This window comes from Strix uralensis, chromosome 28, assembly GCF_047716275.1.
Source record: "Strix uralensis isolate ZFMK-TIS-50842 chromosome 28, bStrUra1, whole genome shotgun sequence".
NCBI lineage: Eukaryota > Metazoa > Chordata > Aves > Strigiformes > Strigidae > Strix > Strix uralensis.
In genome coordinates this window covers 3059349-3081983 of record NC_133999.1, presented here as the reverse complement: position 1 = coordinate 3081983, position 22635 = coordinate 3059349, and the positions used below count along the sequence as shown (strand labels likewise).

Sequence of the window (22635 nt, the reverse complement as noted above, 5' to 3'; positions counted from 1 at the left end):
GTGAAGGGAAATAACACAAGTTCTCGCTCTTTCCTCCAGCCAGCACCGGCTCACGGGCCATGTTTAAGCCAACTAAATGGTTCCTGAGCGCAACAACAGCCCATGAAAACTGTGAAAGGCAAAAATAAATATTGTGAAACTGGCGGCTGTAGAAACCAGCTGCAGCTGCCGGTCGCCACATCTGGCCACTGTGGCGGGACCCGCTCCGAGGCCGGGGCGAGCGGGCAGAGGCAGCTTCTCCCCTGCCTGCCCCGTTGGCTGCGGGCAGGAGGAGGATGCTGCCCTGGGTACCCCCTGGCAGGAGCTGTGCGGTGCCCCGCAGCATCGCCGTTCCCCTGCTCCGTAACCTCATCTCCCTCTGAGCTGAATAATGGAGTGAAACTTTAGCTGTGCTGCTCCCAGCCTGAAAATAAACCCCTCTAACGCAGCGCAGGCTCCTGCTAAACACTGCGCAGGGCTGCCTGCACCCAAACGGGAGTGGGTACCCTGTAAATCCCAGCTTGATATAAAACTGGTGAGCGTCCGTATGACTCCTAGAGCAAGAGGGTCTGGGTTTGGGCTGGAGCAGGCAGCAAAACCAGCAGAAGGGCACCAACGTGGTGCTTCTGGCCCCGAGCACAGCGGAGCTGCAGGGGCGATGCTCGCGCCGCGGGCAGCAGATGCCTGTGGTCGTTAGAAATAGATGCCTGCGGCGTGCTGTTACTTTTAAAGGCCAAACCAGGGCAAAATTTATTGCTGTGACGTGAAAATAGATGAGAGCAAATCCTACTGGAGTGGGAGAAATGTTACTCGCCGTGCAAATAGAGGCAGCGAGGCTGGACGGGCGCGTACACCGGGGGATTGTGCCCCCGCAAGGAGCGTGGGGACGGCCGCAGCCCGGCAGCATCTCGGCTGGGACAGGGGGACACGGGCCAGGTCTGGGACTGGGATCTCCGGAGACTCCGACTCTCCCAGCCGTCAGGCCAAGACCCGCGGAGGAGTTTCTAACCCTCAACGCACACAATTCACACACTTGTGTTTTTAAGGAGGCTCTTCCTTTTGGCAGCCTTTTAGTTGAAAGAGGAAAATTACACTGCTCACCCTCAGAGCTGGTGGCTGTATCATTAATCACGATTTTTTTTTCTTTTTTTTTTTTTTAAATTAAATTCCAGAGAGGACACCACAAACACAAGCACCAAATGGGCTGCTCGGGTTGACCTCCGATTGCTTCAGCACGTATTTCACTCCAGCTCAGGAAGTTACTCACAGCCAGTTTATATGGTTTAAGGGTGGGTAGATGGACAAATAGGAAATCTATGACATGTATTAGCTGATAACACATGATGCATTTCCCCCTGCCCTGTGAATTATTTGAGGCAGCATTTTATTTAAATATTATCATGCCTAGGATTTCAGCGTGTGACATCCACAGATGACATCAGAGAGAAAAAAATTAAGCAATTCTCCTTATTTTAGGAGTTTATTTAGTCCAGATATTTTAAGTTACGTTTTTGGCCCAGCATCCAAGCGATCTTTCTTCAATCTAAATAAATGTCTCCCATTAAAAAAAAAAAAAAAAAGAAAAACAAAACAAAACACAAACCCAACAGATGTGGTGAGCCCCGCAGTTGTTCCAAAGCAGAAAGCAAACCCAAGCACGTTTGCCAGGCCCCGTCCACCCACTTAACCGAGCCTGTCAAAACCAATAATAAAGAACACTTGTGCAGCGCTTGATCCTTGCAAACCGTGGGGCAGCTTGCGACGGGGACGTATGGAGAGCGTGGGGTGAAGGAGAAACCCCCCTTTTTTTAAGTGAGGATGTTGAGGTTTGGGGAGGTGAAATTGGAAGGCTGGGGGATAAGCCAGCTCAGCTTTTCCCCAGTCCTGCAGAGCTTTTCAAAACACCTCTCCAGTGCGGCTCAGAGGGCGGCGGAGGATTTTGCACCCCACTTACGTGGCTGGAAGGGGGGGACACACCTCAGCAATGCAGCTGTGCATGCTGAGCATCGAAGAGGCACGGACCAAATTCCCCCTTCCCCGAGGAGCGTTTGCATCCCAAACACCCCATACATTTCCCATCACGTCTCATCCCTATTTTCCTTGCCATAGCCAGGGGTTTTTTGACTTGCCACCGTCCTCACAAGCCCCCTCAGCCCCCTGCTCCTAAATAACCCCTCGGCTCCCTCCTGAATAACCCAGCCAGGAGCTCCGCAGCCTCGCTGCCCGGCGAAGCAGCAGGATGCAGCTGCGGGAAGCCCAGGGAGAGTTTGGGATGCTCCAACCTTCACGGAGCTGCCGGTGGGAGAGATGATGGTCTGGGACTCACTGGGAGCTGTGGGGGAGGCTGGAAGGGACCAGCGTCGGCTGCCTGCAATGCCTCCGACTCTACCCTTGCTGCTCAGCGAGCTACAGGGTGATGCACTTCTGGTTTTTTTTTTTTTCCCAATTATATTTTCCCAGCAGCTCTGCTCCCTGCCCAAGGCGCTCAGCCACGGCTCTTGTGCCATCTGCCGACCGAAGGCCGATGGGTCCGTGAACCCGCCACACCGCAGCACCCACCACCCAGCACCCGCTTGGCCTGCCCGCACCCATCCTCCCCCCCGCAGCAGCCCCCCAGTGCCTCCTCCTCTCACCTCACTCCCGCCGCCACCTCCTGCCCAGCCCTGGTTTGAAAGCATCCCCAGAAATTGGGCTAAATCCCAGAAAACACAAAGAGGAGAAAATTCTGCTCCTTGGTCATCCTCCCTATAGCCACCCAGGCGGCCCCAGGAGCAGAGGAGGGTGGGGAAAGGCTGCACCCTGCCTGCGTCCAGACCTGCTTTTGCAGGGAAAGAGGGTGGAAGCAGGAAGGGTCTGACCAAAACATCCAGGTATAGAATCAGAGAATCATTTAGGTTGGAAAAGACCTTTAAGATCAAGTACAACCGTCAATCTAACACTGCCAAGTCCAAAGGCTGGGAAGGGGCAGCCCAGAGGCTGCGAATCCTCCGCGGGGAGATTCTGCCCTTGCTCAGCATCTTCGCCCAGGTGCTGCCACCGGCCCCGGCGCTCACCCCAGCACAGCCCGGCCCATCGCTGCTGTAACACGCACAGATGCAGACAGTTGTCTGCCCGCTGCAAGGCAGAGGGTCGCACGCTTCGTCATGGAAATGCACGAGGGAAGGAGCAGGTAGCCCCAAGATTTGATGGAGGATGCTCCCCACAGCTGTCTCGTTAGAAAAAGTGACAGACAAGAACTCACAATAATTTTGTGAGCGCACATTTTTTCCATCTGCCAGCACTGGGGGACACTGAATTATTCATTATTTCACCAAAATAATCCCTTTTAAAAATAACTCCCCAGCTCAAAAGGTGGCGAGAGCACTTTTAACACCAAACAGTATTTTCATCTCCCGAGCGTGACGCAGAAAATCCCGAAACCTCAGGGCTGAGGGTTGGACTCGATGATCCCAAGGGTCTTTTCCGACCTGAACGATTGTGTAATTCCTGCCCCACGGCTGACCCACTCCTCTTTAACAGCGTGGGTGAAGGAGCACGGGGGGATTTCCCCCCCCCCCCCTCTTTGTGCTCAGCTTTGGAGTTTGGAGAAGCAAAGCTGCACATCTCCGCTGTCCAAGCAGAGGGCACTGCTGGCTAATGATTTGAGCCAGGGCGCTGCTACACAGGTTTGGTTTAAATCAATCCCAAAGTCCTCCTGGCACAGAAAACCTCTCCCGCGAGCAGGTATTGCTGTAGCAGCAGCTGAGAAATCCCCCCTTCATTTAATTCCCCTGATTTCAACAGGTTCCCAAAAATCCAGAAATAATCGATTAAAAAAAAATGGTGATTAAACCCAGCCCAAAGCAGCCAGGAGCGGAGCAGAGCGCCGGGGAAGTCCTGGCTTATCTCAAGGGCAAGAGCTGACTAAAACGGGGAAAAAAGAGATAAAGAGAGAACAGGAGCTGACAGGCTGCCCCAAGTTTGGCATTTCAGCCTTGCGCCCGTATTGCCTGCGCTCGGCACGTCAAGACACCCTGCCTGCACCCTGCCTGCACCCTGCCTACACCCGCTGCCTGCCTCTGCCTTCGTGGCCTTCGTCCCGGAGCCGGGCAGAAAGCTGTTTCTCTGTGAAAAGTTACTAAAGTTTCAAAGTTATTTTTATCCCACGGATTCTGAAAAGAAGTACATTTTTCTGCTTTTTTTCCCCCTCAGTGTTTATTAGGAAGCCTTGGAGAAGGAATCTGCTTTCCCTCACCCGCCTGCAGCCCGCTCTCTGCCATCACTTCTTCTCTCTGTTTTTTGTTTTATTCCACTGGTGGACAGAAAGTAGCTGGGAAAAAGAAGAGGATATAGAAAACCCTTTTAAGTTTAGTTTCAGCTGCATCAAAGTATTTGCAAACTCCTTAGAAATGTCTATACACATGCTTTGCGCTTGCAACCCCGCCGTGCATCCACCTCACTCATTATTCCCTTTATTCCCATTATATTCCCATTATTCCCAATAGTCTATATTCCCATTATTCCCTTGATCTGAGCACTTTAAAAACAAAGTGCAGGAGTGCCTTGGGAGGGCTGGCTGCCCCTTGGCACTCCCGGCAGGCAGAGTCGGGTTTCCAGGGCCTCGGATGCTTCTCCGACATCTCATCGGGATCCTGATGCGTCCCGGCGATAGCTGCCAGAAATCAGATACTTTGGGAGCTGCAGTTGCGCTGCTGCTATAGAAATCCTCCTGTTTAAACGCCCGACGGCGGCTAGAAGCAGCTTTCTCCTGATTTCATCTAACCTAGTTAAAAAGAGGAGTAATGTCCCTGGAGGGTTGTAATAAAATTAACTTGCCAGTCAAAAAGAAGCCAATGATTTATGATCACTTGTGATAGATCCTCTTAGTCTTCTTCCCAGAAATCCCCCAGTGGCCTCTCGCTGCCAAAACGCAGCGGCCGAGCGCCGCGGTCCATCCCCAGCACCGTGGGAAGGGCCCGAGCCCCCACCAGTGCCGGTGGCCACAGCACTGGGAAAGCTCCTGGGCACGGGGCAGGGAGTGGGGCCAGGGCTGAGCAGGCTCGGCAGCAGTTTTTGGCAGGGCAGCACCTACAGAGATGATTTACACGCCTCATCCAAGCCTCTGGCTGCTCCACAAGCAAGGGGGGGCTGGATGCCAGTCGTGGGGGCACACGGAGCGGGACGGGGAGCAGCCAGCACAGCCCCACGGTGGTTGTGGGGCACTAATCCTGCCCCGCTGCCAGCTGCCCTGTGTTAAACTCCATTTTCCTTCACTCTCCCCCAACTTGACCCACCCAGTGCCGCGTCTCTCCGCACGTCCTGAGAGCTGAACTCCAGCCTCTCCATTAATCTCGGCCGCACCGAGTCATTAGGGGCAGATAAAGCTACTTACCCCAATTCCTTCCTGCTCGTCTCGATCCCAGCCAAGCATTTTACCTTGGCGCCGGCTGCCTCCCGCCATCAACAAGCCAAGGTGTAATGTTACTGTCTGTTTGCTCTCGCCTTTTGGTGTTTCGAGTCCCAAACAAGCCGTTTAGACATGGCAATGAATCCAGCCAGGGACTGGGAAGGGGCTTTGTGAATGGGGCTCAGCCCTGGCCTTGGAGAATGGGTTTGCGGGAGCTAAACTGGTCCGTGGGGACCACGGCGAGGGGCTGTGGGGAGCACACTCGAGGAGCTGGTGCTGGTTTAAGTGAGCTGCAGCGCCATTCCTGTATGGGATTAGAAATTTTGGGGTCTGGGTGGCAAGTTCAATAGCCCAAAAAAGGCCAAAAAAAGCACCTCCAGGTATCCTTTCAGCATGTAAAAGTCACACTGAAAAATTCACGCTCCTACCAAGTGTAGAGGGAGCAGGATCAGGCCCGCAGCAAGGGCCGGCACAACTTGAAGCCATCTCAGAGGAGAGCGAGCGCTCTCTAGGAGGGCAGCCCGACACAAAGCACTTGAGCTGGGCCTGGGCTTTACCCCACCAAAGGGATTTAGCAGATGCTGAAGGGGAGCTGCGCCCGGGGCCTGCAAAGGCATCGCCACACACTCTGCAACCCTCCCGGGGAAAGTGAGCTCAGAGTTTCTCACCAAGTGTTTGCTCATAATTCCCACTTTACACCGGAAAATCAGGCACTGTGTGCAGGGATGTCCCATGGGCAGGAATGCACACAGAGCCGAACACAGACTCCAGGGGCCGGGAATGAACCCGCGCATTACGCAGAAACAAGGACTGACCTGTGGGGCTGTGAGCACTTTTCTCCCCAAGCCACTGTATTTATTTTCCCTCCTGTTCCAGCCCCTCACTTCCTTGCCTGCATTTGGATAGTTTATTTATTCAGCCTCCCCTAACAGTCCGGTTTGGCTATTTCGGTGGTGCAGGAGATACCGACCCAGCCCAGACAAAAACTAGCTCTGCTCTGTCAGGGCTATCAGCAAACACCAGCCCCTGAGGCCGGCCAGGAATTTTAATTGAAATAGCCGGTCACTGGGCTCAGATAAGGCCCAGCATCACCCCACGGCTGGTGGGATCCCCACTGCCTCCCCACTGCCCCACGGAGCTACCAGGACCTGGCCCCACTCCCCAAACTCATGTGGGGGGTCCTGGCCCCGCTCCATGCCCTGGTGGGGGGGGGTCTGCCAGCTCAGTGCCCACCCGCCAAGGCAGCACTGGGACAGCTGGGGCAGAAACCGGGGCCCAGTGGTGCTGTTGGAGGGCAGCCCATGTTGGTGGGGGCTCTCAGAGCATCTACCCCCCGCAGCCCGCAGGAGCTAGGTGGTCTGCATCCCTTATCAGCCCTTATCTCCCAAAGCCGCTCGCTAATGTGACCTTAATGGAGCTAAAATCGACTTGATTTGTTTTATTGCAGCTCAGCCCAAATCCCCCCCCCCCCTTCTCGCTTCCCCTTGTTTTGGAAATACAGAGGGGAAGGGGTCTGGCTCCTTCCTCGGGAGCTGAAGCGGGGGGGCAGCGCATGGGGAGCCGGTGTCCGGGGAGCCGGAGCATCCCGGGCAGCAGCCAGAGCCCCCCCACGCCCGGGGACCGACCCGCCTTCCCCTGCTCCCCCCAACCCCCGGGGACCCCCCCCCCGAGCCCGGCCCGGCGGCGGGGGCCGGGGGTGGTGCCTGGCCCGGCGGCAGCAGGAGGGTCAGAGGAGGGGAGCGGGTCCCGGAGCGCACAGCCCCGCTGAGGGCACGGCGGATCCGACGGGCCCCCCCCACCCCCCGACCAAACCTCACCCCAAACCCCCGGCCCTAGAAGATGCTGCCCACCCCCTTCTCGGTGAAAGACATCCTCAACCTGGAGCGGCCGGGAGCTGCCGGGGGACCCCGCGCCATCCCCGGCCCCCGGGCTGTCCGCAGCCCCGGGGGGGAGGACGAGCCACCGCCGCCGCGTAAGTGACCCGCGGGGACGGGGGGTGGCGGAGCCGGGGGGGGGTCCCGCGGAGCCGCTTTCGTTCCCCCGGGCTGGAAACCCGAGGGCAGCGGAGCCGCCCGTTGCACTCTCGCCCCCTCCAGCCACGATCCCGCCGATGTTCCCCGCTGCGGGTCATGGCGGGTTTTCTCCTTTTTTTTTTTTTTTTTTTTTTTTTCCCCATCTTTTAAGTTTTTTTTTCCCCCAGGGTTTGTTTTTTGGGGGTTGTTTGAGGCATTTTCCGGGCAGCCCGGCAAGCCCCGGCGCAGCCGCGCATCCCGCCCCGTTCTCCCCCGCCGCTCCGGCTGCCCTCGGGGAAACAAAACTGGGCCCGGGGATGGGGGATAGCTATCGCTGGTTCGGCGTTTTTTTCAGCCGAAAGGCACAAATCGCGACCGTTTCCGATGACACAACCCCCCGGTTCGATGCTCCGTAAATGGGACCGGGCCGGGGGCGCGGAGGCGGCTGCGGGGATGCTGCTCCGGAGCGGCCGCCGAGGGAGGGCTCGGACGGGGCCCCCTTTTCCCCGCGGCTAAAATCCGACAAAGTTTCCTTTGCTCGGTGGCTGCTGAGAGGAGAAACGGGGAAACCAGCAGAACCAGAGCCTGAGGCCGGGGGGACACTGGGACACGGAGCCGGAGAGCCGGGGAGGGGGAAAGAAGCCCGGGGAGGGTGACAGGAGCCCGGGGAGAGCTCCTTGCCGGCTTCATACATGCAGACGGAGCCCCAGAACCCCCATTTCCCCACAGACCCCCCTCAAATTCCCTGCACCCCAGCTGTGGCTGTCAGGGCACCCCAGAGCATCCCACCAGCCGGGGAGCAATCGTGGTGCAGGACCCCCAGCTAGCTCACCTGCCACACAAAAATCCAGCAAATTAAAAAAAAAAAAACAAAACACCAAAACAAAACCCAAACCACAAAAAAACCCAACAACCAACTTTGCATTTTCTCTCAGATCTAACAATTTTTCCTCCTTCGTTCCCAGCCCCTTTGTTTTTCTGGTTTTGCTTAGATTGAGAACTGCAGGATTCCCCTTTCCTCGGGTGTCGGAGGTAAATCCTGCCAGAGGTCTGACTGCAATCACTTCCATCCCTCCGGAGCAGGACGGGAGGGAAGGGGATTTGTGTTTTGGGGTACTCAAACATGCAGTGGACCCCACTTCCCCTGGGTCCCTCCAGGCTGGGGCTGCCACGGTGGCAGCACCCACAGCAGCACGGGTGGGACTGAAAGGAGGCATTATCCAAAATCCATGGAACAGTCTCATTCCATCCAAAAAAAATGGAATTTTCTTGAATTCCCATTAAACATCACAGGAAAGATCATATTAAATTTATCAACTCTCAAACCCTACTTCATCGTATTCCCAAGGGGGCCCGTTCCCAATTCGATCCCTCCTTGGGAAACACTTTCCCTGGGGACAGAACCACGCTTGGGTCTCACTTCGCTTCGGGTTTCTCTTGCTGCAGGAAAATGTTTGCCTGGCCACCCCTTCGAGGTGGACGAGAAGAAAGCTGACCCCTGCCACCACCCCAAGCAGCGACAGCGGCGAAAACCCCGGGTTTTATTCTCCCAAGCTCAAGTGTTTGAACTGGAGCAGCGATTTAAGCAACAGAAATACCTCTCCGCCCCGGAAAGGGAGCACCTGGCCAGCGTGCTCAAGCTCACCTCCACGCAGGTGAAAATCTGGTTCCAAAACCGGAGGTACAAGTGCAAGAGGCAACGGCAGGATAAATCCCTGGAGCTGGCTGCCCACCCGCTGCCCCCGCGGAGGGTGGCAGTGCCTGTGCTGGTCAGGGATGGCAAACCCTGTCTTGGGGGCTCCCAGCCTTACCCAGCCCCATACAGCATCACCGCCAGCCCTTACCCCTATAACTCCTACTACAGTGCCTATAGCAGCAGCCCGTACGGTGCGAGCTACGGGGGGGGGTACACCGGGGTGCCCCCCAACACCACCTCCACCAGCCCCGCCATGAACGTGAGCCTGAGCACGGCCAGCGTGGCTCAGCACCAGCCCGCGTGCCTGCAAGCCACCGTGCCAGTGGGCAGCAGGGCTTGGTAGGTGACCACGGGGGTCAGGACCGCTGGAAAAGCGCCAAGGAAAGCCCCCCTCTGCTCCAGAGCCCAGCCTTCGTCGGGACGGGAACCAAATCCGGAGGGTTCAGACACCCCGGACAGTGGGACGTCTACGGAGCATCCGTCCCCTCCAGGCAGCTCGTGCGGTCACGTCTCTGCAGAGGCAGGTCAGGAGAGAGGGGGACGCTGCCGCTCTGGCACTGTGGCTTTGGGGACCCCATGGCAAAGGGCATTTATTTATTTAAACACAAACGTTTTGGAGTCTGGCCCTTCCTGCTCTCAGAGGGTTTGATCTTCCAGGAAGCCAGTACAGGCCATCAAGAGGGTGTGAACACTGGTTTTCTTCCTAAGGACAACTGGAAAACAGGGTCTGTGCACATCACTGTGCATTCACTTTTTGGTGAACACTATTTAATGTTTTGAGTTCCTCTAATCTTTTGAGATACATTTCTCATTTATATTTCTTAATATCTCCCAGCGCAGGTGTTAATTTCTGTCTTTATTTTTATTATTATTATTTGCAAATAAAAACAAATCGATGAAATTGTGTGTTTTCACTCTCTCGCCGTTCCTCACTTAGTATTTTGACTTTTCCTATCCACAACTCGCATTTGAGCATCACAATCTGACCCAAAGGAAAAAAAAAAACAACCGAACAAAACCAGTCTGAATAATTAACCCAGAAAGATAATTGCCTTGTAGTCCAAGCTTGTGGAGCTCCCAAGCTTTAACCCCCTCTCTAACTCTTGGCAGTTTTCAGTGTTTTCAGCTCTCTGTTGCCGTTTCCTTACGGGTAAAATGGGTTTGTAGGTACCTGGTGGGGCAGCTGCGAGGGGCAGCCCCGTAGTTACGGGATCACACGGTGGGTTGGTGTTGCCTGAATTACACCAACACCACCGGTGCTGAGCCAAGAGGTGCAGGATCCATCGGCATCAAGTGCCTCCCTGGATCAAAGGACTGTATGTATGTTTATATATATATATATATATATTTATGAAACGCAGGAGAGCTGGATGCCATTGCAGTGTCCCGGGGTGATCGAAGGGGAGCACAGCCCCTTCCCGAACAGGCAGCACAAACCCACAGCCTCGCACTCAGAGAATAAACCCACTGAGACCTCGTTAGACCGACCCACTCATCCAACTGCCCATGACCCCCAGTGCAGGGTTTCCTCATATCGGGGAGGGGGGAAAAACACACACAAAGGTCAATTCCTGATGCAAAACGTTGGTTTAACAGAGATCTTTCCACTACGAGGCTGAGATATCCCAGTGATGGAGCCAGACAGCAACCTGCACACAACTCCTACCACACGGGACAGGCAAAATCTCCCCTCCCCAGCGAGCTGCTGCCCCCTCCTCCCCGCTCCTTTCCCGACAGCTTCTTATCCTCCCAGTGTTTGATGAAAAGAGACTTGCAGGAGGCAATTAAGCTTTTATCTCTAATCCCACTCAGCCCCATCACTCCGGCGTTCTCTCGCTTCCCAAATGGGACAGCCCTGACGTCCAAATCAAACCAGAAAAACCTTCTCGGCGAGACAGCCGGCTAGCCGTCCTGCTGGGCTGAGCTCTGCAGCCCCACCGAGACCCTGGAAAGGACTGGGTAAGGCGACAGCCATGCTGGGTGCTGCCCCGTCTCCTCCCCTTCCTCCATCCGCACTCACTCGGGGATATCTCCCAAAATCTTGCGTTTCTGTCCCGGCTTTGGAGCAGCCAGGGGACTCGACTGGGTCCTTGCACTGGGAAATGCTGCCGGCGTCGGGGAAAGCCCCGGCAGACAGCGGCATCCCCGGTGCACGGGCTCACCTGCAAGTCTTAACAACACCAAGGGTTTTTCCTTTGAGGTTCAGCAATCAAATGAGGGAAATCACATGAAAGTCCCCCCAAATAAACACAGGCATCTAAGAAGGAAATCGCTACCCTCCCCAGCTCAGAAAAAAAGCCTGAAAATGGGAATCATGAGTGCTGAAGGCGTCGTTTATGTCCATTCCTATGTTTTGGAGGGGCTTCCTGAAAGGGAAGGGGTTGGGATACCCTTAAAACCGTGGTGTTTGCCAGATCCCCTCTGTCACCTGTCCCTCTGCAGCACGTGCCAGGGCTGTTGCTTTAAACCTCCCCTGTTTCCAGCCCAAATCCAAAATTACCCGCTACTCTAACCACTGCAAAAACGAGCTTTCCCAAATACACACAGGCACACAAACCAGCTCGTGTTCCCCCAAGCCTTCTCCCAGAACAGAACTCCTGTCCTGGGCCAAATTACTGTTCATCAGCTATGGGTTATTTTCACCGGGCGAGTCAAGACTGTGGCACCAGAAATGAAGGGAAAAGAGACCTGACCACAAAAGAGCCATGTGATGAGGCTGAGCAGGACAGACATACAGACAGAGGGGTCGAGCAGACAGCACCAAGAGATCTCACTAATGGTTATGGTAAAGCTGTGGCTGCAAAGCAGAGGTGTCCCAGCTCAGCTCTACTTGCAGGAAAATTCTTAACTGAAATGAAATGATCCCCCTGGAAGGAAGGGAACTGCCCAGCTTCTGGGGACAGAAACTCTTCTGCTGGGTCTTATGTTCAAGTATTTGTGCTAGAGCCCAAAATAGTTGTGGATGCACAACACGCTGAATCCCTGGGTGTGCTGATCTCTGACAGCAGCAAGGGCAGCCTAAAATCAGCAGGGGCAGGGTCTCTGCAGTGGGAAAACTGGTTCCCATGAGCACAGCACGGCTGCCTGACCCCAGCGAGGGTCCCTGCGCGGTGCTGTGCTCACAGTCACACCAACGTGCCTTTGGGCAAGCCCTGGTCCTGCCAGGTCACCCACCGGTGCCCCTTGGGTCTCCCCCTCCATCCCAAGTGCCCCTGGGTCGCACAGTGGGATCCTAATTAAGTGCTGGAGCAGGCGGGCAGGGAGCCGTGGGGCAGCCCCCCACCCTCCACGGCTGCAGAAGCACCTTACACCAGCTCCTGATGTGCTCTCCGGAACCGAGGCTGGGTGGTTAGAGGGCCAGTGGCCGGGGCATGGCTGCAATAATACTCTTGGGCTCCAACTGCTTCATAAATCTTTCCAAATTCCCTTTCTCAGACTATAGGAGGATAATGAGGCTGAATTATTGAAGCTGCTGAAGTTTTCCAAGCATGCAGTGAACAGAGGGGGACAATTTCTAAGCCAGGAGCATCAGCAGGTTAAAGAATGAGAGAAAAGGGCAGGTTAAAAGCAGGGTTTGGGCACATCTGCACAACCTGCTCTGGGCTTCGGGCTGCCGTAACCAAACACCCTCCTATAAAATCAACACAGTCCTCAGGGGATTTCAAGAAAATCTATTGTTTTCCCTTTTTAAGGTTTCAAAAAAACATGCCTGGGCTTTTTGGCTGAGGACGAGGGGCTGGGTTTGAGTGAAGGCTTTAGGAATAGAAGAGATGATCAGTGCTACGTTAGTCCAACAGCAAAAGGAGTTTGCAGACAACAGGGCTATAGGGGGTCAATGTGTATATGTATATCTATATATATATCTATATCCATCACTCAGAGGGTGCCTGCAGTTCCCAGGGATGCTGCTCATCTGCACCCATGGAGCCAAACCCTGCTCCCACGGGGGCTTCCCCACCAGATTGCTTTGCCTTATGATGGGGCAAGGTGATTTTTTAATCATGTGCTGCCCACATCTGGGGGGGGGGGGGGGTCGCAGCTGTTTGTGTGGCGAGCAGGGAGTTGTTTTCCAAACAGAAACTCTAGAAGAGCAGCTACAAATAAAGTAGATACTCAGAAAAAAGTCTGTCATAACAGAGCGCTCGACTGGTGGTTTTTCTTGGAATCGGGAAGGTTTTGCTCCTTTTAGGTGCCTGTGAACACAGCGCCTTGCAGGATGGTGTATAAAGGTACTAAGGCTTCTTAAATAAATGCTGTCCCATTCCACAGCTGGTCGAGGAATTAGTCTGAGGTTTAGGCTTAAATTTTCATGTGAACCCTCTGCCCCTTTCTGTGCAAACATTTGCCTCTGGAGCCGCTCTCCCTGTCTGTTATATCTTAACTTTCATTTTAAAGCCTTTGTTAGAGCAGCTTTGCAAAGCTGATGAAAATGTCTTTGACACTTTCCCTGTTTTTCAACACACTGAAAGTGCATCAAAGTGGAAGTTTTTGAGGAAAACCCTCAAAGCCCCCAAAATACAGAAAAAAGCCAATCCTTTAATTTTCTTTACTTTTTTCCCCTGAAAACAGCATTTCCCCAGAGATCTCTAGGGATTACCCCTGGACATAAATAATTTCCATAACCAGGAGTAAGCAGAGCACCGACTCGCTGGGGCTGGGGCCAGGGATGCGGAAGCTGTCCCTTTGCAGAGCATCCTTCCAAGGCAGCAATGCTGCTCCCCCCTTCTCTGGCCAAAACCCCCACCCTGGGAGCATTTTGATCCCCAAAAGGATGAACTCACTTAGGCATCCTTCCCTCATTGAAAAAGCTCGGGGGTGATTTGCCAGCAAAGGAGTAACAGAGGGGCAAAGGAGTAACAGAGGGGCAAAGGAGGAGGCTGAGGCTTGGCTGTGACCCCGTGGACCCGTGGGGAAGGGTGTCCTGAGCAAGAGGGAGAAGCAAGCAGCCAGAAAACGCGGGAGCCAAGACACAACCGAAGGGCGTAGACTCCTGCCAGGGATCTCCAATCAGGCCCGGGGAGGCTTGGCTGCCTGCCGTATAAATGCAGAGCCGGGAGGGTGGGAAGTCAGCGTGCCTCTGGGCAGGGAGAGGAAGAGGAGGATGAGTGCCGGGGTGCGCCCCGCAAGGAGGCAGAGATCACCCAGCAGCACCCCAGCAGGGATGAGCTGGACCCCGACAGCAGCCCAGCAGACCAGGCCTGTCTCCTCCAGGCCCCGGACATCCTTCCTCATCCAAGACATCCTCTGGGATGGGGCAGAGCAGGGAGCGCGGCCGGAGCGGGGCAAGAGCGGAGGGTTTGGCAGCCCGGAGGACGGGGAGCCTGGGGTGACTGCGGCGGAGGGGAGCGAGGGCAGCTCGGCCCTGGGGGCTGCCCCAGTGCACCCCCCCAGGAGCCCTCGTCCCCCAGGAGCATCCCAAGCCCGAGGGACACCCCACAAGGCGGACACAGGTAAGGGGGTGGAAAGTCCTGACTGAGCCCGCTGGCTGGGGAACGGAGCAGCAATGTCTACGCTTGGGTCAGCCAAGGGGCAGGATCCAGACCTGGCTGCCTTGAGCACCCCAGAGCCAAATAGCCCGTGTTTGAAATACCGGGGAGTATCTGTGCTTTAGCAGTGGGAAAGTAAGAGAAATAGCAACTGCATGCAAACCTTTTGCCAGGTGCTTCAAATAACTCAAAGGACTGAATCTGTCTAAAACACCATTTAAAAAAAAAGAACAGTTGATGGATTTCTGCAATATCTTGGGAAATAAAGTTCCCTTTTAACACAGAAGGTCCCCAGCAAAGGGAGGACCTTAGGGCTGCCAGCTCAGACAGACAGTTTGGGCCAGTCCTTCAGCTGTCAGCACAGCGATGCCACCGCAGCCGAGCTCATCGCTGCCTCGGGTCCGGGGATATTTTGAAAGTCCCCGTGTTGAATTTGTGCTGTTTGCAGCAGGGTTCAGCTTTCCCGCGTGCTCAGCCCTGATTTCACGGTGTGCTCCTGCCTGCACCGCTGTACCTTGCCTGGTTTATTAATATCGAAGCTGCTCCTCTTGCCACAGCATCCCTTTGAGGCATGCGATTGCTGAATTCATCGCAGGCCATAAGCTTTCACTGCAGATGCAACATACTGAAAATCACACTCAGAAGCAAATTTTTTTGAGTGGTGCCTCTCACGTTGCAGCAGCACAAGCACGGCCGGGGCTGCTGGGGGGGGGACACTCAGCCTCTCCTTGCCCAAACCGTCCTGGGCTGAGCTGCAACAGCCAAAAAAGCAATTTTGAACTCTCTAGCGACCAGCTCTTGCTTGCTAAGAGAGCCCTTGCCAGGGGAATTTTGGCTTTATGTTTCAACTCTATTAAAAGAAGCTTCTACATAAAAGCAAGTTCAGAAACAAGCACCGGGCTGATTATTAGGAAAATCATTAAAAACCATACCAAATCTCCCAGAAAGTGGCTAGTGTAAATCAGCACAGCTGCGGGGATTTCAGTGGGACAACCATGATTTACACAAGCTGGGAGTTAAGCCCGTTGTTTCTGTCCTGAGCATTATGTTCACATCATAAGAAAATATACTAAGAAATAACTAAGGGTTTAAAAAAAATTTGACCTATTTCATCCCAAGCAGGGTAATACACAAAAAGGAACTAACTGCATAAATAAATTGACTTAAGAAGTTTTAACAGTTATAGGTGACACTTCCCAGGGAGCTCAGCACCTTCCTGGGTCAGGCACAGCTCAGGCGGCCGAACTGTGCCATCAGAAAGAAGTCGGAGGGAAACACTGAGATGCTACTTCGGGGCTGTGATCCGAGGCCAGGCCTGCAGCTGTATATGTAATGCCAGGCCTGAAGATTTAAAAATCTGCCCCAAAATTTCCTGGCGTTGCCTTGGAATCATGAAAGAGAAAAGAGAGGAATTAATTTATTTTCAGTATTTTCTAACTGCAGTCTAAGCTGCACCAATTTCCCATTTCTGAGCTATCCTCTGTAGCTTGAGGATAGAAACTTGGGTTTTTTGGGCATCAGGATTTTCCCATAGGCACAGCAGAGAGGATGTTTCAAAGAAGTGCCTAACAGCATGAATTCTGCAATAAAAATCTCAAGAGCACTTGATGCCATAATGTACGTAACAACAAGTAGCATGAGGTTTTAGGCAGGCCTCCACCAACATTGCAAAATATCCCTTTCTGTAATATTTTAGTCCCTTGAATGTATGTTCATATTGACTACATGCTTAATTCATACAAGGATATATGAATTATGTGAATTAAGGAAGTGTGATTTAGGAAGAAAAAGCTCGCTTATATGACTTTAAGACAGTGTTCACTCCATTAAATTAAAATATTTCCAAGTTATTCTGAATATTTTGCTCTCTGAGAGGGAAAAAGCAAGTGATTTGAGCCATTTCCAAGTGGGTAATTCTCAGTTCTTTCCTCCTGCAGATGCCATGGCAGAGACCTACCCGTCAGAGTGTGACCCCCCCCTGCAACCCCTGCCCATCACCCAGTGCCCCCCCAAGCAGGCGAAGCGCTCGCGGGCAGCTTTCTCCCACACCCAGGTCATCGAACTGGAGCGGAAATTCAGCCACCAAAAATACCTGTCGGCCCCCGAGCGAGCCCACCTGGCCAAAAACCTGCAGCTCACCGAGACCCAGGTGAAAATCTGGTTCCAGAACAGGAGATACAAAACCAAGAGGAAACAGGTCGCTTCTGAAATCACCAGACTGGACACGCGTCTGGCCAGGCAGAAAGCGGCTGAGCTGCCCGGAGCGTCGCTGCTGGAGCTGCGGGCCGGCTGGCAGTACCTGCCTTACCTCTACCACTTGAACGGCTGGAGTCCCTCGTGGTGGTAACCGCTTTTTTAAGCAGAAAGCATCCTTTTCTCTTAAAATGGTTTTATTTTTAATACTGTGTCACTCTTTCTAGTGCTAATTAGGGGAGGGAGACCCCACTCGCAGTAATGATCAGCATCTCCTAATTGCTGCACAATCCTCTCTCGTCACTAACAGTAAAAAAAAAAATTTAAAAGCCCCTAAAAAAGCAAAAAACCACCAAGATTTTAAAAGCCTGTAATTCAGCATGCTTGGTAGCACTGCTCTGGGGGTCAATCTGCAGCTGTAAAATATTGCAGGCTCTTTCAGGGACAGAAAGGGATGGTCCAGGCCTGGAGACAGCGATCGCCCCTCTCTGCCCCTCCTAAATCCCCTGTGCCCCCCCTGAAGCCTTTGTCCCTTGCTGAGATCCAGCAGGCAAAAAGCAAACTGCTGATCCTGGGCTGGTACCAGTACGGCCTCAGCTTGACCACTTGGGCCACCTGTTGTTGTATGATCTAAAAATTAGTCTTGAAAAAAAAAAAAAAAGCAAAAAAAAATTTGCATTTCTGCCATTGACACCACAATTGCTAATGGTGCCAGAGGGGACTCAGAGCCCCCCAAGATTTCTGTGGGCCGTCAGGCAGCACTGCAGCCTCTACCCAGGGCATGTGGCTTTTGGGGAGAATTTCACCCCTTTCTGCTGTGAGTGACATCAACCCGCAGTGCCTGACGGCCACGGAGCTGCAGCTGGGGACCAGGTTTGCTGGGATTTGAGCGAAGGCGGCCGCCCTGGCGGGGCTGGACCCACGCCAGTTTACCCCCACCCAAACCAGTCCTTGACAGCTGAGATGCCAACTGCCGCTGCCGGTGCCTCAACAGCCAAACCAGAAAGCCTCGGGAACACGGACAATAGCCCAATGACAGATGAGTTTTGCATATCCGGGTGTTGACGCTGTTTGAACATTCCCATATAAGCTATTTAAAATAGCAGCAGCTCAAAGAGTTTAACACTCCCGTCAGCTTTCAAAGCAGCAAAATCCCTGTTTGCGAGGGAAATCAGTCCAATTCCCAGTGCCGAGGCATCAGGGCAGCAAGAGGATGATAGCTTTACTTAAAATATCACTTTTTTTAGTGAGACAACAACTAACAGAGTAGCAAAGAGGGCTTTTTTTGTAACTAATCAGACTTAAAACTTTAGATGCCACTAAGTCCGTGGGAGAAAGTGTAGAAATAAATGAAATTTCCAGGAGAGGAAATATATAAGCTGCTTTTTCTCAGCTAGTGTAAACCAGCATAGCTGTGCTGGAACAAATTTAATCTTCTGAAACAAAAATACATGGAGGTTTCTTCCCTGTGAACCTCTAGAAATGTTCCGGTGGTGCCTGTTCTTTCTGAAAGAGAGTTAAAGAGCACAGTGGTCCAATTCCCTCCTGCAGCAGGGAAACACAGACAATTAAAGAATGTTAAGAAACTGCTTAGATCCTTTCAAGAAGATTGTTTGGGAACTGATCTTTTGCCTTGCCAATAGAGCCAGATCTTGCAAGCTCACAGACATGGCGAAGACGAAGCTGCTGAGGGGACGTGGATGAGGAAAAACTCAGGGGAAGGGAGGACAGGGAGAGGAGAACATGCAAACTGAAACCCTTTGTGGTGGAGTCTCGTTTTCTCTCGCTAGCAAAGCTGCTTGCTCAATTTGGAGGACAACCAGTTGCTTTCTAATTGTCTGAAAGTAACCCTTAATACCTTGAGATAACATTTTTCTTTCAGCTCCAGCTCTCGGATGCTGCGTATCCCCCAGCCCGTTCTCCCGCAGCCGGCGCTCAGCCCCCTGCACTGTTGCAATATGTTTCAAACCCAGTCCTGCCGCTTATCCACTTTGCACTTTGCTTATCTGCTGCTTGGAACAAAAGAAAAAAAAGCCCTTATGGCCTCAAAGCCAAGCCCCCGCAGGGCACACACCCCTCCTGATGGCAGCTCCATGGGGAGAAAGTCCTGCTGAAATCCCATGGGCTCACCCGGACCCTTGGGACGCTGCTTAAATCAATGCAGAGACACTATATTTGCACTAAATACTCTGGATTAGCAGCTCTGACCATCCCGGAGCTGCCCCTGAACAGGGATCACGGTGTGTTCTCTGCACAGACAGCGGAAGAGCAGCAGAGATGGGTACGATGCTTCTTTGGGAAAATGTTTGTGTCATAGCTGCTTTTGTTTGCCTGCTGGTGGTTTACAACCAGTAAAACATCTTGTTGCTTCAACACCTGACTGCTCACTTGTCCAGTGCAAATAGTCGCTATTTTTGTACATATTTTTTGATACCGTTTTATCTGATGTGCATTGTCCTTTGGAATAAAGAGCGCAGAGTCTTTATTAAAAACAAGCTGCCTCTGTGGGTTTTTGCTCTGGGTGCGGATTTTCTTTGAATCCCTGTTTCTGCCACAAATGACCACGGCTGCCCCACCAGCACCGGCTTCTCACATGAACTGTTGCAGATGCTGCACTTGCGTGGGTTTTGTGCAATGAATTGTCACAAGCACCAGCTCACAAGGCTTTGCAGGTGGTAAATCATCATTCACCACTATTTCTAGGTACTCCACACCCAATGCTGCTCCATCACTCACCCAGCCAGGTGCAGAGTACCACTGAGCATCCTCTAATCCCATTTACTGTCTGATGAGCATGAACCAGGTGACTATTTCCCAAAAGTAAGAGTTTATATAGCAAAGTACTTCTTTATCACCCCCAAATTACTCACAATCCCACAATTTAAGCACAATCCCAGTGGTCTCCAGAGTTTTGCACTACAAGCACTGGTCCCAGTTTTTATTTCTGCCCCTGCCTTCCAGTCCTACAAGCACGTCGGCGAATCGGCGGCAGCGTCGGGCTCCACAGGACCATAAGAAGAAGAATTCATCCTGGGAGCTGTCGGCGTGAACGTTTCCCCCCTCATACAGAGGCGGAGAGGGACTGACCTTGGGTCCCAGCCTGCCCGTGCACACCCTCCCTCGCCTCTGCTGTTGGCAGCAGCAACTTTTCCCAAATGGAAAGCAAGCTGAAATACCATTACTCCCAGCTTAATTTTGTATTTCAGTAGCTTTAAAATAAAAAAACCCCAAAAGCCAAAGCAGACATTAAGATGGCAAAATGACATCTCAGGGAGCTGCTATTGCCTTAAGAGGCTGGTGCTGGATCCTCAGCAGCCAAATCCTCGGGCAGACGCAGCTCGCCGGGCTCCGCCGCCTTCACCCAGCAACGTCGTGGAAGGGAACAGCAGCTCCCGTTCGTGGGTGACCGTTTGTCACTGGCGGTGACAAGCAGCAGCTCCTGCAGCCAGGGCTGGAAGTCAGCTCTCCTCCCCCTGCACCGATCCTGCCAGCGGCGTGGTCCTGCTCACAGGATCTGCCTTGTTCGTAACCCAGACCAAAAAGCCAAAGTTTGCTGCAACTCAGGCACAGTGAAGTGCAGGTTTTTTGCAGCGTGGGCATCTGCCAAAGCAGGTTCTGGGTCTGACACCGGTGCGGGTGGAGGCAGGGATGCAGGCAGCAGCTCCGGTTCCTTCGCAGGCTCTGCCATGGAGAAACATCTTGGCTGACTCACCCCTGCCGCGAGCGCTGCCCTCCCTCCTCTCCTTCCCAACCCTTTTCTCTGCAACCCCCAAGTGGTTTCTTTATGGACAGAAGATAGACTTCCAGTTGGTTTTTCCTTTTTTTTTTTTTTTTTCAAAGCACGAGGACAAAAAAAAGGGCTGTACCGTTTGGATAACCAAATCATCCGAGAGTGTTAAAGCATTAATCACAACAAGGGGACCGACATGGCAGGCTTTCCCGGTGATAAATATCCCCTTGATTGATACAGAATAGAAAAATCCCACCCTAAATGTGGATATGTGGAGTTTTAATCAGCCTTAACGAAGCAGAACTCCTGTTTGTACCCAACTAGAAACAGAAAGCATAATTTAATGTCTGTCAATTAGTGTCACGCTCCGCCGCTAACATATCCATCAAGATTAAATAGTGTCTAAAGCTGACATAACATTTACACTTGTTTGTGCCAAATCATTTATTTAAAGCTAAAAAAAAAAAAAAAAGAAAGAAAAAGAAAAAAGGCTGCCTTTGGATAATGTAACTGTTGACTAACATTTGCATGCAATAAACCACATACTTGGCAAGGACTCGCAGGACTGGAGCCAAGAAAAATCTTCAACTTGACCTACACAACATTTGCAAACCAGAGCAGTGGGAACAAGTTCGCTACATGGAGCTAAACAGGGGATGGAAAATGCAAGGACACCCAAAGTGCCAGGCTGCAGCAGACCAGTGTTTCCCCCCAGTTTTAGTTGCAGAAAACCTTTCAGCACTAGGATGTGTCTTTTGGGATGTGTAGATGCTTCCCAAGGAGAGAAGCAAGCTAAGCCATAAAACATGAAAACCCTTGAGGATTTTCAATATTTACTGTTCCTATTGCAGATCCACAGGTACACTCCATCTCTTTCTAACCCAGCCAGCACCTCAGTGGCAAGGCCGACCTGCAGCAGGGAGCCCCACGGCCGTGTCGAGGTGCTGGACCACTTGGTGCTTCCTCTCACCTGGAGCCATCCTGGCAGCAGCAATGCTGAAGGGGGTCAGGGGAGCACGGGAGAAGCCAAGTGGCACAATCATCGGGGCAGATTTTCACCATGATGGACAGCTGATGGGGAAAGAAAAGGAAAGGGTGAAAAAAGGAAAAAAAAAAAAAAATACTTTGGAGATGTGGCAAAAGGCAGCTTTGCAGATTGGTGTTCCCATGGGAAACTCCTTCGCTGCCTCGCACAAAAATCCAAGCACATTCCTCCTCTTTCTTCTGTTATGGTCTGGGCACCATTTATTAAGAGCAGCTGAAGGCGGAGAGAAATCCGCAGCAAATAGCCCTGGAAGTGCTTCCAAAGCCGTCTGCCTGTGGTAATTTATGGCGGTCCACTCACAGAAGGGAAAGTCAAGAGATAAGACAAGTATTTTTACAGGAAAAGGAGTCAGGAGTGAAGCATGTATGGGTGGGTTTTGTGTTGAAATGCTCTGGTCTTGGGAGAAAAAGGAAACTGGGCAAAGAAAAAGGCTTTTGGAGTCAGGTACCAGGTGTATGAGCAGACAGACTCAGGCTCGTTGCTTTATCCCCCAGCCCAAAACAGGAGATTTTGGGGGGTAAGAGGGGCACCACATGTGTCACTGTGGTGGTGCAATTCTCACACCCCTTCGCCTCTCTTTGTTGAGCTGCTTGGTGCTGGGTGTGATTCCACCCACCTTCCCTGAGCTATACACCCATCTACAGACATAACCTTAAGGTGCCTCTTCCCTTAACGAGCCTGGCTCCTGCCCTCCCGATTACTCAGAAATGGTTATAACAGCCCATCATCTCCCAACGGCCTGGCACACCTGTGCCTGGGATGGGGTCAAATGGGAACAATAACAGAGTTGCACATTCATCAAGTTCTTGTGCAACTGCTGGAAGACACCAGAATACTTCATTGTTCGAGCTGGGCGTGAGCAAAAGGGATCTGAGAAAAGTCAATTATCTTGGACTCTATAAATTGGGAGCACAAGGGAGACCCTTTGAGCTCTCCTGGATCGCAGCATCCTGCGACCAGCATCTCCCCTGAGCTGGGAGCCTCTCAGGTACCAAAACCCTGAAGGTGCCATCTGCTGCCAGAGCTGACGGAAGGCCAGGGCGAGGTCCACCCGCTCGAGTCTCAATTATCACCCGTTGAGGAATGCCGAGGCATTGTATTTACTCTA

General features: G+C 52.7%; 2 protein-coding genes across 2 annotated transcripts; both read left to right on the top strand.

Moving 5' to 3' along the window:
• The first annotated feature begins 7204 nt into the window (after positions 1-7204).
• Positions 7205-10979, top strand: NKX2-6 (NK2 homeobox 6). The gene is made up of 3 exons (XM_074852220.1): positions 7205-7328; positions 8818-9412; positions 10811-10979. Exons 1-3 carry the CDS (start codon positions 7205-7207, stop codon positions 10977-10979), a joined length of 888 nt encoding a protein of 295 aa, XP_074708321.1.
• Positions 10980-14174: 3195 nt separating this feature from the next.
• Positions 14175-16906, top strand: NKX3-1 (NK3 homeobox 1). Its single transcript, XM_074852346.1, has 2 exons — positions 14175-14523; positions 16497-16906. The coding sequence occupies exons 1-2, from the start codon at positions 14175-14177 to the stop codon at positions 16904-16906; spliced, it is 759 nt and encodes a 252-aa protein (XP_074708447.1).
• The last annotated feature ends 5729 nt before the right edge of the window (positions 16907-22635 follow it).